Below are 19,835 nucleotides of genomic sequence, written 5' to 3'. Positions count from 1 at the left end.
TTCCTATATGCATGCGAGCGTGCATCACTGTTACCATTTGACCACTCAGTTTGCAAGGTAATCAGCTTATGTCTGCAAAGGGTAGGAAACGATGCGCTGAGACTATGGGGTGTGTCATCCTCTGTACTTGTGTGTACTTTTTATCATCACTTCTGATGTCAGTTCATGTCTCTTTGGAGTAGCTGAGCCACAGGAGGCAAGAACCTGCAGAGAAGATGAAGGCAGGGGACAGCAAAAGAGTCTTAGAGTTTTTTTTTCTCTCTCTTTTCGTCTGCTGTTCTTTCTCTGTATCACGCAATCCCCCTGTTATTTTCCTGCTGCCACTTTTCATCTGAATCCAAACTGGGAGTCGAGAGGTTCAGAAGGAGCGGGATACATGTAAATAATGTCACACGGGTGAAATGTGATATGAAATTCTGTGTGTGGGTGTGTATGTGTGTGTGTATGTGTGTCTATACCTGTGTCTGTTTGAAACTCAATGCAAACATTTACCTCTGCCGAAGCCTGGTTTCCTCTGACTCATTTGTCAAACGAAGGTGAAACTCATGTCTTGGAATTAAGTAGGTCAGGAAAATGAAGTCAACCCTAATCAGGCTTTTGCACATCCAGCTAATTTCAGAGTTGCTTTAATCCCTTTTACCCTGACATTTATTACAGGAAGTTAGAAGGGTTTTGTCTGAAACCTATCCTCCAAATTCTTCCGCTCCCTCTGCAAGTGGATGCCTAGACAACTCGGAGCGTGTTACTTCAGGATCTATTTTGAGAAATAAATTTGAATCTTAATCTCTGTACTTCATCCTTCCTTCCATCCATTCTCTATTCCTGATTATCGTTGCAAGGTCACATGGGTCTTGTGCCAATCTGCAGGTACACATTGGACAGACTGGCAGTCAAGCACAGGGCAAACTGTTTATTTGCTAATTTATGCCAAGTAACTTGGCAACTATAATGATCATACTTCTTTCCTAGTGGGGCATATAGGTTTAACCTTTTATTTAGTCAAACCTATGGACACTGAGTAAGTTTTTTTAGTTGTTGTTGTTTTTTTTTATCCACAACTCGCTCGAGTGCGAGCCACCAGAATTGACAAAAACCTCCTGGATAGGTGTCAAAACCTTTTTTAGAAAGAACTGAACAAAAGTCTGGTTGCCTCCGATTTAAGCCTGTTTGCTGTCACAACTACTAAACGTAACTTTTATTAACTGTATCGATTGTGATAAGTTAGATACCGGCTTAAGACCACATCTCAACAACTCAACAATACCATGAATCATTTGACAAACACAACTTTTTTACAACTCCCCTGAGCATTTTAAATTAATAATTTTCAGCCCTGGTCTTGGTTTATCGATCAGGGCTGAATAGGGCACGATGTGATGTGAACAGACTGCTGTTCACTGATTGGCCAAAGGCAAGGAGAAACACGGTTTTCTCCGAAGAAGTCCAGGGAAAAGTTAAAACATCCATATTAAGAATCACCATGAACGGAGTGGGTCAAACCGAAATATCCTTTTACTATTTACACACCATAAACCATGCCTGAAGGAAACAAAAGTGAAGAAAAAGGACACTTCAGCTTTTCATATGCAGAAGGGCGCATTGTATTTAAATCAGATCCGTGGATTTAGTGAGGCTTTCTCTCATTTTACACACACTGAAAGCTTTATCTCTAAAAGTGCTTGGTACAAAGGTTTGTTCACGGCCCCTAATTGAATCACCGTGTAAAGGTCAGAGAGCTCCTTAAAAAAGATATTCAAGACAGTCTTGCATGTACGATAATGCAAATATTGTATGTATTTTTTGTTTTCCTTAGGTTTTATTTATAATGATCTATTTACTTTTTTTTGTTTTGCCGTTTCTTGCAGATTTCTTTAAAGTGTTAACGTCACACAGTAATGCTTTAAAACGGCAGAGCAGACAGAACATTGACGGCTAAAGCCACCGCCCAGGATGCGTTCACCAACCTTTGGGCTTTACCAGATCGGTTGAAAACCAACATGAGTGGAATAGAGTAGAGCCCAGCCGTGAGGAACAAAGTGGGCAGATATGAATAGGACCTGTGTAAAAGGGGTTATAGTTGTCAGCATCTCATCCATGCTCAACCCTTCCTTCCCTCAAAGTTTTTTAGCCCATTCGTTCCACTAATCTTATCTAAGAAACCCCTTTCCTTGCCACTTTTCATCCTCATCCCTTCGCAGCTCTTATTCCTCTTTTTGACCCCTTGTTATCCCACTCAGACGCCTTAGTGTTTTTTTTCACAAACCTTTATCACTCCGCTCATTCCTCCTTAGAGCTTTTTTATCCCTGTCATTCACCATATCCCATTTGCATGAATTTTTGTTTTACATCCCACTCATATCTCTTCTTTTCCTTTAATGTATTTAGCCTTGTTCATCTTATCACTATTTTACAACCACTTTTATCCCCACCTTATTTTTTGCAATCCTTTTTGGTCGTGCTCCTTATTTTTTATCACCTGCTTTTATACTAGCCTCCCCCATCAGTCTTACTTCCCTGTTTATCCCATTCACCCACCCTATCACATTTGTACAAAAACCTTTCCACCCCATTCTCCCTCTTCATTCCTCATATATTACCTTTTTGTCATTCAGTTTATCCACATGCCTTTCTCTGTATTCTCTGGAACACTGGACTTCTCTGTGGATATCTGAAGTTCTTGAGTCCAGTGATCTGCTTCCTAATGCCCACTGTCTGTGTGGAGACCACCCAGCTTTATCTCAACCTTGCTCTCTGCCACTCCTCCATCAGGCTTCCAGGAAACCGCTCCATAGCTGACCTGCTTGTCCACCCTCCATCCCATTTCTGCTCATCCGCTCCCTTCTGGAAGGAAGAAAGGACAAAGCGTTAACAGGGTCTTAAATCAACAAATGCCTGTGGAGCTCAGCTCTGTGGATAGACTCACCTTCTCCTGGATCTCCAGTCATCTCTGCACCAGCAGCTCCAATCTGTTTATATTAGCTCAGTTCACATCTTCTCCTGCAACAAAGTGTTATCCACTCACGTCTTTTCCTGGTGCCATCCTGGAACCTGGTCCTGAAACCCACTGAACATAATATAGGCACAACCTTTAAAATAAATACTTATTGAGCGTCTGATGTGTTTGTAATTGCTGCCTGCACCAAAGTCACACAAAAACCATGACAACTTGTTAGTTTTTACTAACTTTTTTTCATTCCCTTCTTCCTTTTATGTGTCTCTTTATCCCTGTCTGGCTACTTCTCCTCCTTTACCTTTTTTATTACTCTTTTCGTTTTTTAATTCCCCTCGTTTACCTTGTCCCTTTTCCCCCACTACATGTTAAACAACCATCTTTACAACCTCTTTTCATCATCCTTCTCATCTACATTCACTCTTACAACTCCATTTTATCTCACTTTTTATGACTTTCTTTTTTTTTATCCTCCCCATCCCTTCGTTTGACCGCTTCTTTGTAAACACTTACCTCTATTTAAAAGGACCTTTTTTTCCATGGAAGGGTCCAAACTAGGTATTTACTTTGAAACTCTAACCTGTGATTTTTCCAAGTCATTTAACAACAAATGATCAATTTAATATATTTTCCTCCTAAATTCCTATCCGTATCTGTTATAGTTTCTGGCTTCATTTTTCCTAAATTACCATCTAGGGCGGGTTAAGTTGACCTTGTTGTTCATCTACTGACCCAAAACTCCAGCTCTGAGTATCGTTTTTCCCCAAGCCATAAATTATGAGGCTCTCCATAAAGTTCAAACTTTTGATCCATCTATTCCCTCACCCTCTCTGCTTCCATGGCCAGTGAAGTCAAATCAGTGCGGTATGGCACTTGCTGGTGCATTTGCAGCAATTTGCTCACTTGCTACATGCCCCATATACTATCAGCAATTCATTTGTGGAGGGAGCCAGGCTCATGCTCAACATTCTGCTCCTGAACAAAATTGTCTTGCCAGGTCTTGATGGGATAAAAGTGCTCCTCTGAGTCCAAGACTCAAGAAAACATTACCTTTAATTGTCAGTAACATAATCAGGCTGCATAGAACTCATATCTGTTTGAATTAGACATTTTTCTGCTCTAAGCCATATTTTTTTTTTCAATTTAGTCTTCCTAAATGGTATGTTTTGTTCAGGAAATTATATATAACCCTTTTTAGTTCAGAAGTAATACAATCATTGAGGTCGTACAGATTTGAATCTGTTTATTGCGCTTGACTGAAAACCCAACACGCTTCATTTCTGGGGGTATGTACAGGCTGCCCTCACCATCTGGTGGAGCTTGTTGCGTTCTGTGCTGAATAGTAATGTGTCGTTTTCTGAGATGAGCAGACTTTTCAGTTTCACTTTGCTGTTTTTGGAAATGCATATTTTGCAATTAAAAGCAGTTTGCCATCAAGATGCTTAGGTTTAACAACCAAACCTTAAATGTTTCTAAATTTATCACTCAGTCTCTACCCCTGCTTTGCCTCCCTTATACATCCATGACTTGTTTTTTTTTTATTCTTTACAGCAGAGACATCTTTAACAAAGGTTTTGCAATGAGGGACACTTTAAGTTTGGCGAGAAAAGAAGGCATCAGCCACCCTGTCAGAGATGGAAATGTGTGTGTGATCACTGATCCATCTGATTGGAGTAGCCGCGAGAAATGCTGAAACAAGGACAAAGTCTTTCTCTCGAAGAACACACAGCACTTTTTTTCTCACTAAAGTTAGAACTATGGAACATGAAGCTATAGGGAGTTGTCAGAAATATGGCTGCAATGGGAAAGTTGCTGCGTTTCGGCGCATTGCTCTGTTTTTCTAACGCCTCTTGTTATCTCCTGATATCCTCATTGCCTCACCCCTTTCGTTATTTTCCTTTTTAATGAAGAATTGGCCATGCATCACATATGTATGTAAGAATGTACTTTAAAAAAGGTTCAAATATATTTGGCCTCTTAGCTAAACCTTGAGTTTATTAACACAGATGTTTGGAAGCACATGAATAACCTTTGGCAAATACAAAAGTACTGCAGATGAAGTGTTTGCTATGAGGATGTTAATGTACAGAGAAGGTCAGAAGGAGCTGCATTGTGTTTTTGTAGAGAAAGCCTATGACGCGGTGCTGAGAGAGGAGCCGTGGTATTCTAAGAGAAAGCCTGGAGTTGCAGAGAAGTATGTTAGAGTGGCGAAGGACACGTATGAGGGCAGTAAGACAGTGTGTTCAAGGTGGAGGTGGGACTGCGTCAAGAATCGGCTCTGGGCCCCTTCTTGTTTGCTGTGGTGATGGACAGGTTGAAAGGAATCTCCATGGACTTCCAAATCTTTCTGAAAAGACTAAAAGTTTATTAAAGAGGTATTTTTGAAGCTCAGAGCAGTGGACAAATTGTCGTTGGATGTTTCTCCAAGCTTAGATCATGTCCGTCTCCATGGTTCTTCTTTCTATAAGCACACAATAACAACCGTTGGATAAAATTTAAGGATTACTTCAACAAAGTACAGTGCAAACTTCGCTGTTTTCAGCCACTTTCTTGACAAAAAAATAAAAAAACAAGGTACAAGATGTCATTGAAATGTATGAATCACCAGACCTTGTTAAAAAGTTCTTAATGATAAAGATTTCAACAATAAAGCAAAGAGAAACCTTTTTTGACAGAAAATAAGATTTGAACATGCCAAAATCAAGCAAAGAAGAAAGAGTAATGACATGCCCTTCCATGTAGAGATTGTTTGTAGTGTCATATTTCACTCTGAACCTATTTGCGGCCTTAATATTTACTACCATATTCATAGTTAGAGTTTGACACTTTCCCAGCTAGATCAGCTTGTTCAAAAGGATCAAAAATAATGAGGCCTTTGTTGTGTGTGCACTATGTAGAATAGAGAGAAAGCAACATTATAAGCCTTACAGCCTGTACTTCCCAAGAACAGAGAGATATGTTCTTTAACTTGAGGTCACATGAAAAATAACAACATTATTTCTGGCCAGGACATTTCATACTTAAAAGAACTCCATTGCAGAACTCGTAGGAAGTCTCATAGGTTCCTCACTCTACAGCATTTGCATAAAACAGTTGTCAGACGCCACAAAGAAAATACGATTTTACCATATTGTGTGTCAAAACAAGCTGCAAAAATGCTCAAACCATGGCTATTTTTTTTTTTTTTTTTTTTGCAGCCCTGGGAGAGAGAACTAATTTGTCTGTTCTTGCAAAATAACTGTTGGCCTTCGGTCTTGAGTGATTTATGACAACCCCGATTGGTGACACAAAGGAGGTACTTCCAAAGCTAAAACAACAACATAAAAGAACACAATTGCAATATAATGTTTTACAACTAGATGTTTACATACAAGGTATAAAAAGAGATAACCTTTTTCCAATGCCTGAAATGTTTCCTGTTCTTTCATTACATCAAAGGCTGAAGTTTAAATATATGTAGGTAGTGAAACTGTATGATTTAGGTCCAATGTTTTAGGTATCGTTTAAAAAGCTTTTCACAACAGTTTGCCAAAATGTCCATTCCTCCTGATAGAACATGTGTAACTGAGGTTTGTACGTCACCTTGCCCCCCCCCCCCCCCCCCCCCCCCCCCACCCCACACACACACACACACACATTGTTTAAAGTGCAAAGGGAGGACTTCCATTTATTTTCAAGCCTTTTTATGGCTTAACCCTAACCTAAATCTAATTGGTACCTTGGTCCTAAACCTAACACCTAGCCCAGAGGACCAAAGAAGTGTCCTCATTTAACATCAAAGTCCTCACTCTACTAGTATAATGAGCAAAACATGTTCTCGTTCATCTGCAAGTACAAGAACACACGCAAACACATGATTTCCAGCTCTACCCGTGAACTGTCAGAAGGACTGCGATCAGGGCTTTTTGATGGCCACTCAGAAGCACCGATTTTCTCATTCTTAAGCAACGTTGTAACTAACTTTGCGGTATTCTTTAATTTTTCTGGCTAATTTGCGAGTGAGTGGTGGCCTAGAAGTTAGAGCAGTGTGCTTGGACTCTGAGAAGGTCGCAAGTACCTGGTTCGATCCCGGTTCGCAAGTATATTTTTCTATTTCCTATTTTGATTTAAGAAAGCTTTGTCTCTGCAGCGCTCCTTCTCTGTGTGTCATGACAACAACTAGTCCCTAATTGGTTGCCATGACACCATTTGACAGAAAAGTTCAGAGTCTGTATAATCTGATTGAATTTGGCTTTGTAAAGTGCCTCGAGATGACATGTTTCATGAATTGCCGCTATATAAATAAAATTGAATTGAATTGAATTTAATTTAATTTTTGAACGGACCGGGCGGACGCCGGCTACCGCACCGACCGAACTGCGGGGACTGCACCGTGGGCCCTGTTACCGCCCCTGACCACGCAATTTGCATAAGGGTGATGTGTAAATCCACCGTTCACGCCGCAGACAACGTGGCTGGTCGGAACGCACCATCAGGGATGGGTTGAATGCAGAAGACAAATTTCACTGGAATGAACAATTGCAATGACAAATAAAGATTTCTTTTTTCTAATTTCCCGAGCACATCCATTCTGTGAAACGCACCAGCCTCTCTAATGAAACATGATGCTGCCAGCCTCGTGCTTCACAGTTGGGATAATGGTCTCAGGCTTGCAAGATTTTATGTTCGGGGTTCAAATTTATCCATCCATCCGTCGTCTATGCCCGCTTATCTTTGCAGGGTCGCAGGGGGGCTGGTGCCTATCTGTAGCTGTCATTGGGCAAGAGGTAGGCTACACTCTGGACAGGTCAGCAGTCCCTCACAGGGAAAGAGATTACTACTGTTCTGCAGTCAATTCAAACATTTTGCACCAAAAATAATTTATTTCTGAGACACAGAACTCCTCTCCTTCCTGAATAACACAAAAGCTGAACATTACCATGTTTGCTATCTTGGCTGATTTCTTTTTTTTATGTTATTTTTTTTAGAAGGTCGCATTCAGTAGCCTTTTTAAGTACTGGACTTCATCATGTTTGGTTAATGAGGTTTCTTGCATTTGGCTTCTTTGGTTTCTTGTTAGTAGCTTCCTGTTATTAAGTTGGTTAGTCAGATCTTTTCTGTTCCGTTTTCTCTTTACTTCCTCATTTGTTACTATTCCTGAGTTCCCCGGCCGGTTTTGAGTCTCTCTAATATCTTTCTAAGACCTAGCTGTCCTCAGGTTGTGTACTATTTATTGGTTTCTGGTCTGTGTTTAGTTCCTATTCTGCCATTCATTCTCTTTGATTTCCTCTTGTCTCTGTTCTCCAACTGCACTCTCAGCTGATTCCACTCTGCTCATCAGTCTCATCCATTTCTTATTTCAGTGATCAGTTCTTCTCAGTATATATTCCCCTATGGTTATTTTGTCACTGCATGTTCATCTTGCTCTACACTGCTCAATCCCAGTCTAGTTTGCCCTGTGTAATTCTGCCCTGTCCACAGGACCTCTCCACTTAACTAAAATGTTCAGAATTAACCAGGCAGAAGTTTGGAAAACCACGACATTTACAAACTGAAACTTGGATATGTCACTTTTTATGCAAATGTTATGTTATAAAAACAAACTTGAGGGGAAGACGTGCGGTCCTCATGGAAACTCTGACCCAGGCGTACGCTCATTTTGGAGACAGGGGAAATTGGCGACGCAGATGGTAAAGTGGTGAATTGCAGCCAAACTGCATCAGGAATCCTCTCAGACCTTCAATTTCACTCCTGGTCAGACTTTAACCATAGATCGACTTCATCATAAGCATTCAAAACTGCAGTGTCATTCATGCTTGCTCTGGTGACACATAGCAAAGCCATCTTAAATCTGCACAACATTTTATCGGAAAATGTTGTGCATGTTGTGTTTCAACCATCACATTCCTCTCACCGATGATCACCAGGGTAACGTGTTACACACAGCAACAGATTATTGTGAAAAGGTGTGAGGAACTTTCTTTAATTGCTGTAAATGATCAAATGCACTCGTGTGCAATGTGCTGTATGTTGGATGCAATGGCATGGTTGGAAGACCTTGTAGATGGGAGAATTAGAAGGAAAAGCGATTTCAGGGATCAAATGTTTCCTGGCCAAGGATGATGATTGGCTAATATGTGGCTTTAGCATTTATTTTGTTATAACCAAGAGGGCAAAGTAGCTACACCTCCCTCCCAGGTGCTTCCTCCTGGTCTCGCTCCCTTCTCTGAATGTTGATCTGAACACACAGCCTCAGAGGAATACGGCTGTCTTCCGACATTCAAAATAGCAATCAGGTTTAAAGCTATAAACACTTTCTGTGGGTAAAAAGCTCTTTCCATCCTGAAAGTAGTAAATTCATTATGTATTCACAAAAAGGAGGTTAAAAAATTATTTTCTGTTGGAGCTGTGGGCCTGTAAAAACCCCCTGTCAAAAGGGCATGGATATAACTTTTATTCCTGCTTTCATTATCTTCGGTCCCTCAAGTTCTGGGGGCGTCACCTTTTGTTGTCCCAGATGCCAATCATTCTGAAACGCTAAGCTAACAACAATGTCCGTGCTCGTTTCTTTATGGTTTCCGCTTGCTGGCTGCGCATGTGCACCTCTAGTGTTTATGTATCCGGTTAGCTTAGCGGTTAGCTTCGGTGTTAGCCGTTCATTGTAGCTCCGCTGCTCTCACTGTATACTTTGAACATGGCTGAGAGTCACAAGAATCGAACCACGTTCACGTTTAAGAGAAAAAGAGGAATGCCTCAGTAGAAAGTGATATGACCAGAGTGGATTTGGGAAAATTTTAATACGCAATCCCCCTGAAGGGTGGAAGAGTGGGGTAAGCCGGTCTTGTCCATGCACAGTTATTCAAAAAGGGACTCGGGGAGGTGCTTTGCATTGACCATTTATGGTTGAATCTGGGCGTGTAAAGGGCAGAATATGAGGCGGAACAGGTATGCACACGCTCAGGTACAGCTGTGATTGATAAAGGGAAATTGTGTGCTAGTGTGCATCCGCATGGTTTTAGAAATCAGATTTTTTTTTTTTTTTTTTTGCTGTTCACCAGTTTCTTTTTCTTGCTGTAGGTACACTTTTAGTATGGATTCTATGCAAAGTTTTATAAACGAGCCTGGGCTTTTCCAACTAGCTTGAAGACAATGTAATTTTAACATATGCAAAGATATACATCTAAAAATTATTCTCTCAATCTTCTGACAAATACAAATATTTGTGGTATTCCAAGGAGTAGGAGTTTAAACTGCAGGAACAGTTTTATGATAAATTGTTTTTTAGAAGGTCCATCTTTCAACCGTGAAAACCTCAATGATTTTAACAAAGTTGTCAAAATGATTAACACATTGGCCATTGCAGTATTTTATGTTATTTTCTCTATCAGCTTCCTACTCTGTTAAATGACTTCAGATTTGTTACCCTAATAACTACGAACAGCATGGCTGATTGGGTTTTAATATTAGTTTAATGTATGTTTTTAAATTGAAAAACTTTTAGGACAATCCACTGTACACTATATGGAGTCCCTTCTGTACAGTTACAGTAATTTGGATTCTGAATAAGTTACTGGCATTAATTGTGTTTTCTTTTCTTTTTTGTCAAGAGTATTTTTTCTTTTTTTTTTTTTGAAAATGCAAAAAACTTTGAACCCTCCAACTTGCACTTTCTGAATATTCTTGTTCGTATTACTAAACCATTGGCAATACAGTCCTATGATCATGTTTTATTGCATTTTACAGTTGCTGCTGTAGAGTAAAATCGACCAGGCTGTTGTTGCATTGAAATGTATTAATAGGAGGAAGCACTAAGACATTAAATCTGAAGTAATGCAGTTTACAATTCACAGAGCTGTGCCAAGCTTTGTGAAGCATAAACTGCAGCCTGTCCAAGGCTAAAATTATTACTCAAATGCAACCATTTTCATCCATGAGACTACAGTTCCCTTTTACAAGTCTTTTACAGACCTTGTCTTCATCATCTGTTTAGTCTGTTCTGTCTATCTTATTTGAATATGGGTTAGTTTTAAAACCACTTTAATTATTTTCACAATGCTGAACACGTGGAAGATCACACATTTTGTAATGGTGTGGTACATTAAACTCAGTTTTAAGCTTTTAAGTGTTGAAGTAGAGTTGAACATGTAGAAACTAATAGATTTGGCACCGTTACTCCACCAACATTGAAAGGTTACATTATTACATATTATTTCATTCAACAAGCCAGATTTATTTAACTTTATTTGTGGTGAGGCTGTTTGGATATAACAACTTGGCAATTGTTAGAATTATTTCAATCCCGTCCTTTGTTCCAATCTAGTACTCTGAAATGAAGCTGAGAGAGATTCTGAGGAGAGAAAAATTCTGTTTTTCAAATAGATGAATTAAACCACCAACTACACAGGTGGCATTAAAGCAGGATTTAGGAAAGAACTTCAGCTCACCCCTACAATACACATTAGCTGTCACCCAGATTTGGCTTTTCCTTTTCAGTTTTCCTGTCTCTTCCTTTATGTAAATTGCATTAGAAGTGAGTAATGCAGGTGTTCTGGCAGATGGCTGTTTAAGCTTTGGTGCAGGTACATGCAAAGCTGAGACCCAGGCTTTCATTTGGCAAACTGTGTTTTGCATGTTTTCCCCTCAGACTTAACTTCTGTTAGAGCATGCAAAATTCAGCTTAAGGTGGGACATCTGGCTTTACAACACTATAGTTTTGGTTCTTATTTCTGCATTTTAACTATGTGACTCTGCAGTTATATATATTGTTATTGTATTGACTAACTGAATAATTTGACGAAAGCTGCAACAGTGGAAAACATGTTGGAGTTGCTATTATACTAATCTAGCCTGCCAATAAATTACCATTTATGTAACCATTGACTTTTCTGACATGGCCTGTACATCACTGGTCTCTGATCTGACAGTACAGTAAGCAAACTGACAATGTAATAAGTTGGTAGGCTGTTTCCACTACATTAGGTGCCTTGCCTATTCTTATCAGGATCTTATGTGGCAGACCTACATACAGTAGTACATCATTAAGAAACCATTAAAGTTTTACATATTAAAAAAAATGAATTTGAAAATGTGGCATTATTGGGTTAAGCTCCCTTATTGTGAACTTAAAATCCAGCAGTAAACAGAGTCTACCTAATTTAATTATAATTTCATCTCAGTGTACTGTATGTAAGGGATACAGCTGGGAAGTTTAAAGCAAGGTGAGGTTATAAAACAATGTACCAAGCTCTGAGCATCCCAGAGAGCTCTGTTCAGTAAGTAATCTAAAAAAAGAACCAACTGCAAAACTACAAAAACATAAACATCCACCTAAACTGACAGACAAGGAGAGAAAAATAAAAAATAAAAAACAGGCAAGAGTCGTATAGTAACCCTGAAGGCGCATAACTTGGGTGGTCTTTATGAAAAATTTAAAAGAATACAGCCACAGCTGGGGAAAAAAATGCAAGAAGAGGTCCCATTTAAAGTTTGCCGGAAGCCAAACATGCCGAAGAAGGTGCGTTGGTCACATATGACCAAAATGAGACGTTTTGGCCTAAATAAGAAATATATCTTATGGGAACCTAATACTGCACATCACCCTGAGTGGACCATGAAACATGCTGGCAACATTATGCTGGGCAATGCTTTTCTTCAGCAAGGACAGGAAAGCCGGTCAAAGTAGATGCTAAGATAGCCTATTGTAAGCCCCAAAAGACTTAAGACTGTTGGGGAGGTTCACATTCCAGTAGCACAGTGATCCTAAACATGCAGTCAGTTATAAGGGCATCGTTTAGATTGAGAATCTGTTGCAAGACCTAAAAATACGTTTTTGAGAGACAAATTCATCAAATTTAATTAAATTTGAGCTGCAAATATAAATGGGCAAAAATATCCGTCTCTAGATGTGCAAAGCTAGACGTATTCCAGAAAAATCGCAGCTTGTATTTCTGCAAGAGGTGTATCCACCACATATTCAATCATAGAGGTTGAATGGGCTGCTTTGTGTCGATTTATCAGATATAATCCCATCAAAATACTCCAAGGGCTGTGGTCCTAATGTGATAAAGTGAGAAAAAGCAAACAGAATGACTATTTTTGCAAGACACTGTGGTTCCAGTCATTTTGTTTGCCGTTTTATCATGAATTGTTGCAACCAGTGTATCCGTATTTTCTGACTCTGTCTTGTTTGTGCATGCTTTTACATTTAAAATTCACAACTTTCTCACTTCAGTTATTTCTGGGCAGATTGGAAGCTAGTTGAAGCAGAGATCACGCCACTGATATTTTCTGTCACATATTAAATTTCCTATGGCAGCCTGTAAGAACCCCACTGCTTGGTGGTTTTAGACCAAAATGCACTTTCCAGGGACACAGAAAGAAAGTCCATCACGCAGAAGCCAAGGCATAGAAGGACGCAAGGACAGATGAATGGAAAGAAAATGGGCGAAATAGACCATCAGAGAATTGAAAAAATTGAAAGCTTAGCATGATGTCTGAGTGGTTTTTGGTTTGTACACATCCCATTTCTGTTGTAGCTGTCAGAGAGGAAAAGGCTGCAGAGCCATGGAGGTGAGGTGAGGAAGAATGAAAACTTAATAAGGAAATGGGAAAGACGTGGAGAAGAACTTATGAGTTGTTCCCAAAAGCTGACTATATAATCTCTTCAAAGGCACATTGTATGCTCAGCAAATTATATGTACGCAGCAGGAGCACCTGAGCATGAAATACAAAAACCAATGGAGTTGCTGGAAATATGCAAACAGGACTTTTTGTGCAGGTCTCCACCAGTGGCACACAATGTGTAGTTGACCTTTGTGCTTTTGTGCTGCTTTAAATTCAGAGCCATCTCTTATCCAACTCTTTAGCTGCCAGTCTCTATTGTATGTCATCCTGATTTTCTACCTCTTTTCCAGCACTATCTATGACTTTTTTTCATCCATGGGCCTGTAGGCCGATTGGAGATTAAAAACCTTGTTAGTTTGCCTTATACCTGTACAATTAGGATAAAAACATGACAATCAAACAAAATGCTGAATATCCCAAATCATAACATTTGTAAGAAAATTAAAGAAAAAAACTAAATTTTTCGTCTGTTAGGACAAAACGTGACTAATTAGTATCCTATCATCTGTTTAACGGTTTATGTAAGTCGTGTGTGGATCCTGGTCGTGTGATTTTGTGACAGTTTAGTTAAACGCTCTGGATGGGTGTGCATAATGGCACCACTTTTAGATCCGATGGTGTGGATGTAACACTTCCTACAGTCATCAGTTGGCTGCTTGAATTCAATAGCGTGACAGTAGCTGTTAAAAGAAGGAAGGATAACTCAATACGTGCAATCTCATTTTCAATACATTCCGTGTCTGAAGGTATGATTAATTAAATCCACTTCATATCACAAGCACAAAAATTTTACATTTTATCAATACTTTCCATATTTTCATTTTCTTGTTACAGTCAACATGCAGGTTTGGTTGGTTTTTGTAAAGCTCTGAGAAATGTACAGAAGTATTCACCCTTATATGTTGACTGTCCTGATAAGGGTGTGTAAAAAGGTTGATGATAAATGAATGTTTTATTCCAGCAAAATAATATCACACTAAAAACCTTTTATCTTTCTGGCAGAGCCCATCAATTTTTTTTTTAAAATCACCAAGTATTTTAAAAAGGTCATAATGCCACTTGATCCTACAACTTTCCCGAGGTTTTTGAAAAACAATCAGGCCCAAAGGGCACTTATCACTGGGCATCAGGTGCTTTTCCACGTATACTCACCCTTTCTTTTACCACACACCCACTTGAAGTGTTTGTTGCCAAAAAAAAAAAAAACATCTATCTTAATCCCATCCAAACAAAGCCTGCAGTACCACTTAAACTCCATGGGGTGTTTAGCAAACTGGGAATCTTTCTCCTTATCTGTGACTTTGCAGCAGCAGGACAGAAAAGCCTTTTTCTTGGCATACCCAGGTCCTTGTCCCCCTTTTTGGAAAGGCCCTTTAGTCATTTTTAACTTGTTTGCTCTGACGTCGGATGATGATGATGATGATGAGAAAAATATTTATGTAACTATTTCTAATTGTATGAAGATAGGCATACAATTATGCCAACATCCTAACCGACCGGATGTTGTCTTTCTCATTTTGAAGAGTAACTCAGAGAATGGAGCCTCTTTGTTCCATCATATATACAGTATATTTAGCATATTCAGAGTACCCGGACCCTCTGGTTAATTTAATAAAAAGGAAAGTATAAATTTAAAGGAATACTTGTTACATTTTTATAGGAAATTTCAAGAGTACCAATAACTGTCTAATGTAATTTAAAGACTATTTACACATCTTTATGTAGTGTCGTTAACTTTAAAGTGATCTTTGTTAATGGCACAATATTAAGGACCTTGATTTTTCTGCTTCTTGTATCCCAGGACAAGGCATGACTCTTTTAAGTTTTAATGCTAATCTTAGAATTGTCCCAAATGCTGTTTTACTTCTTTTCTTCTTTGCTTTACATTATTTGTATGCCGAGTTTACCCTCCACTCTCCTTGTTAGCAACCTAACTTCTCCCTTTCCATCTAAACCCTCTTTTCTTCTCCCTCTTCTGCTCAACCCTTCCCTCTCTTAACTTTCATTTAAGATGCCTCCGCTGTCTTTCTTTCAGAGTGAGAACCTACCCGAAGGATTCAGCCCTACTTGGCAGGGACACTGTTCGGGCCCTTATGTACTACGCTTTGAAGGTCTGGAGCGATATTGCGCCTCTCAATTTCCACGAGGTGGCCGGCAGCAACGCAGACATTCAGATCGACTTCACCAAAGCCGACCACAATGACGGATACCCCTTCGACGGGCCCGGCGGAACGGTGGCACATGCCTTTTTCCCTGGAGAGAGGTTCACCGCCGGGGATACGCACTTTGATGACGACGAGCCGTGGACCTTCAGATCGCCAGGTGAGAAACATTTTGATATGTTAGGGTTAACTTTGACAACTATGGGATTTTTATTGTTTTTTGAAATGGGCTTAATGCCAGACAAAAAACTACTAATTATGTTTCGGATACTCAAAAGAGACCATTGGTCCTGAAAGAACTTACAGTTTGTTTGTAGTTCATAATTCCATCTATTAATCTTGGTCATAAGCAACTTTAAACTGAACATTCAACATGTTTAGTGTTATGCCATATTTAATTTCAGCTTTGGTCTACGAGACAAAGCATTGGTCATTAAAAGCTCAAATATATACAATGACAAAATTTACTTGTCTTTTCTTTCTAAGTGTGGTGACAGTGAAGTTTAATAAATAAAATAATGTGTGTTTGATGGATTGCCTTGTCCAGCGCATCATTTTGATGCCTTGTTATGTGTCTATTTAAATATTGATCATTGCCTTTTGAGTCTACAAATTTGCTGGCCTAGGTTGTTTCACAACTGAGTTCTTATGGCCGTGAATGTGTCTGCTGCTTCTTGGCAAAACCTCATTTTAAACAATAGATGTCACCAAAGGGAAAATGCGGCTGGTTAACAAATGGTTTCAGAAGAATAATTTAGAGAAAGTACATTATTTATGCACAAGCCTTTAAGCACAGTTTGATCCAAGGGCTACTTTTTCATATGTTTACATAACATTTTACAATAAATACAGAAATACAAATACAAAGCAAGGTGACAAGCAAAAGGAAGCACATAGATAGAAATATAGATGAGCAGTAATGATAAAAAGAAGGTAGGCTATACAGTAAGGCTAAATGTTCAATGTCAGAGGAACAATACAGTCATGAAATATAGAATTTGCAGAATAAAATGTGCAACTGAGCAAAAACAGTTAGAAAATGTAAGAAACTGTGCGTCTATTTGAATTAAAAAAAAAACAGATTAGTTACAAGAGCATGTAAAACTGTGCAAATGATCAGCAATGTTAACAACTTATTTGGTTTTTGGAAGCAGTAATGGTTATGGAGTCTTACAGCTGCTGGACGGAAGGACCTCCGATAATATTCCTCTCCCTGTGAAAATGACTCTACCATGCTGCTCTTTCTGTTTGGCAAGCTCCACTCGTGCTGTGCCCAAAAATGGGGAATGTGCACAACAGGCCAGAACAACAGAACACTGCCCCGCCCGACAGGACTGCACCATTGTTTCAGTCACGAGAAACTGTTTAGATCCTAAACTTGCCTTTAAACAAGAGGTGGCAGACGGAGGGGTTAGTCTGCTAGCTCCATCTTTTTAATTTTCTACTTTGGTCTTACTTTTGAATTGTAAGATTCTGATTAAAACAAACAACTAACATAGCTGAAGTGAGAGTAATGTTCCCATGGTCAGGTATAGATTGTATAGAAGGGTAGTTTATCCAACATGTTACTTATCTAAATTGTTGTATCAAAGCTTTCTTTTATATGGAGTCAGTTTAGTATAGTTTTCCTGGGTTTACTGCTTTTTGATCAATCTTGTGGAATTGAGAATACGCACCTCATTATTTTTTGCTTTCATAGTTTAGACATCAGAACCTATAGCCTAAGGGCTTTAAATGATTAAATTCAAGTGACTAGATGATTTACTGTTGACTTTTTGTTGTTTTACAAATTGCCAGAAGAGTGCTTCTCTTGAGTAATAAAATCTATCAAGCTGTGATTTGTGACCATGCACTTATTAGCTATTTCATTAGGTGCACCTAACTAGTTTCAAGTTCAACCTCATTTTGCCACTAGAACTATAGTAATTTCTCTTGATATAGATTGAACAAAGTGTTGGAAACACTTCTGGGAGATTTTGGTCATTATTGATAGCATGCAGTTGCTGCAGATATGTCTGCAACACATCCATGACGCAAATTTCTTCCACCAAATTCCATAGGCGTCATGCTAGATTGGGATCTGGTGATTGTGGGGGCCACCGGTGCCCTGTGGTTTGATTGTCATGTTCAAGAAACCGACTTAAGAGGATTTACATTTTGTAATGCTGTCCTACAGGAAGTAGCCAACAGTATATGGGTACACTATGGCCATAAAGGGATGTTCACCAGTAATGCTCAGGCTGTTCCACTGAACGCAGAAAGCATCGTGGAGGCGCCAAGTCGTGGGTACGCTGCGCTTTCTCATCTGGTCGCTACAACTCTATAAAACATATATAAAGCAAAGTGGATCTGCTCGATTAAAAAAAAAAAAAGACTACATGAATTTTATTCGCAACTTACTGTGAAACATCAATACGTCATTACCTGCGACTTCAGCACCAAGCCACCAGCAAATCACACTTGATACTTGACACCATGGACCTTGGAAGTGGTAAACCACACCATTTTATGATACCACACATCCCTTTTATAAAGACTTTAGATAGGGTGACCATATTTTCATTTGGGAAAACCAGGACACATTGGAGCGGCGGGGGGGGGGGGGGGGATCTCTGTACCCATGCATAGAGATGTTTGTGGCATGCACTCACTTAACATAGGCCTACGTAATCCTACAATAACATGATATTTACAGTTGGTTTATTAAAAATGCTTTTCAGTAAAAGTCAACAGCAATAACTCCAATAACAAATGATAATTTTATTCAAAATGTATTTATTAAAAAATGCTTAACATTTCCTGTAATGAATGAATATCACAATAAAGGCCTCCCATTTGTCTCGACCCGGTCTGAAAGCGGGGAAACTCTTTTGTAAATCGTCGGTAAACATACATTTGAGCTTTGGTATGTTGTTAGCGTACTGACAGCCACGCTATCTATCTTCTGATTAAGAACAGGGCTGCCCGCACTGACGCGGCTCAGGGATTACGTCACACGCAGCGCCGTGCGCAGTGCCCTAGTGCCTGTCAATTTAATGGTCCAATGAAGGTAATTTAAAAAGCAGGACATTTCCTCACTTTCTAAAAAAAACCCGGGACGCCCGGGACAGGACGTGAAATATGGACATGTCCCGGGAAATACGGACGTTTGGTCACCCTACTTTAGATAAAGAGCAGGAACGCGAGACGTGGGTAGTACTGGCCAAATAACCACTTCTCTGGATTATTGTTCTATTTAAAGCTTACAAGTACACTACTATTGTGCAATGATGCAATCTTCGCGTGATCTGAGTCCAACCAAGCACCAGCGCTCCACTCTGAATCGCTCCCGGTGGAAACGGTGCCTGGCAGAAAGAGTGGCGCTCCTGCAATATGCCGTTTCTGTGTTTAGTTGAGCCCCGCGGTTACACCATTAGCCTGAACTGTTTATAGAAGCCAGGATCCATGTTTTTTCACATTGCCTATGCCAAATTCTGATGCAACCATCTGAATCGCATGGCTGAAATTAAGACTCACCAGACCAGCCATCCTTTTTTCCAGTGTGTCATTGTCCATTTCTGGTGAACTTTTCTTATTTTACAGTAGTGACACTGCTGAGGTAGCCTTCCTTCTTCAACGTTTGACATCTTGTGCATTCAGAAATGGCATTCCACATACTTTGGATAGAAAGAGTGATTGTTTTAGTTACAGTTCCTATTCTATCATCTTGAGCTATTCTGTGCATTTTTGTCTGACTACTGACACAAGAAGAGCATTTTAATCCCCTGAACTTCAACTCACTCTATTTTCGAGCATCTATTGTAAACTTTGGAAATGCTTGTGCATGAAAATCCCAGTAGGTCTGCAGTTTCTGAGATTCTGTAACTAGCTTGTCTCGCACCAAAAACCTCTGACAGTGTCTCACAAGAATACACTACTCAGAGTTTTGGATATATTTTTTTATTAGAACTTTTAATCGGACAACACTAACAATAGGACACTACTATACAATGTAAAGTAGTCAGTGTACCGCAGTATAAGTTTGATGCTCCCTCAAAATAACTCAACACATTGCCATTATTGTCTAAACAGCAAGGCAGCAAAAATACACCCTGTGGCTGGACAAAATGTAAAAAAAAAGA

At 39.4% G+C, this 19,835-nt stretch overlaps 1 protein-coding gene across 2 annotated transcripts in view; it reads left to right on the top strand.

The window, feature by feature from the left end:
- mmp17a (matrix metallopeptidase 17a) overlaps positions 1 to 19,835 on the top strand; it is a 105,679-nt gene that overhangs the window by 42,920 nt on the left and 42,924 nt on the right. For both annotated transcript variants that reach the window (XR_004931534.1, XM_036140157.1), the window contains exon 4: positions 15,588 to 15,874. Coding sequence is in view for 1 of the 2 variants with exons in the window: in XM_036140157.1 (XP_035996050.1) it covers positions 15,588 to 15,874 (287 nt within the window). In the remaining variant the exon portion in view is untranslated. The remainder of the gene's footprint in view (positions 1 to 15,587; positions 15,875 to 19,835) is intronic.

This window comes from Fundulus heteroclitus, chromosome 8 (assembly GCF_011125445.2).
Source record: "Fundulus heteroclitus isolate FHET01 chromosome 8, MU-UCD_Fhet_4.1, whole genome shotgun sequence".
NCBI lineage: Eukaryota > Metazoa > Chordata > Actinopteri > Cyprinodontiformes > Fundulidae > Fundulus > Fundulus heteroclitus.
This window is presented reverse-complemented; position numbering and strand designations above follow the sequence as displayed.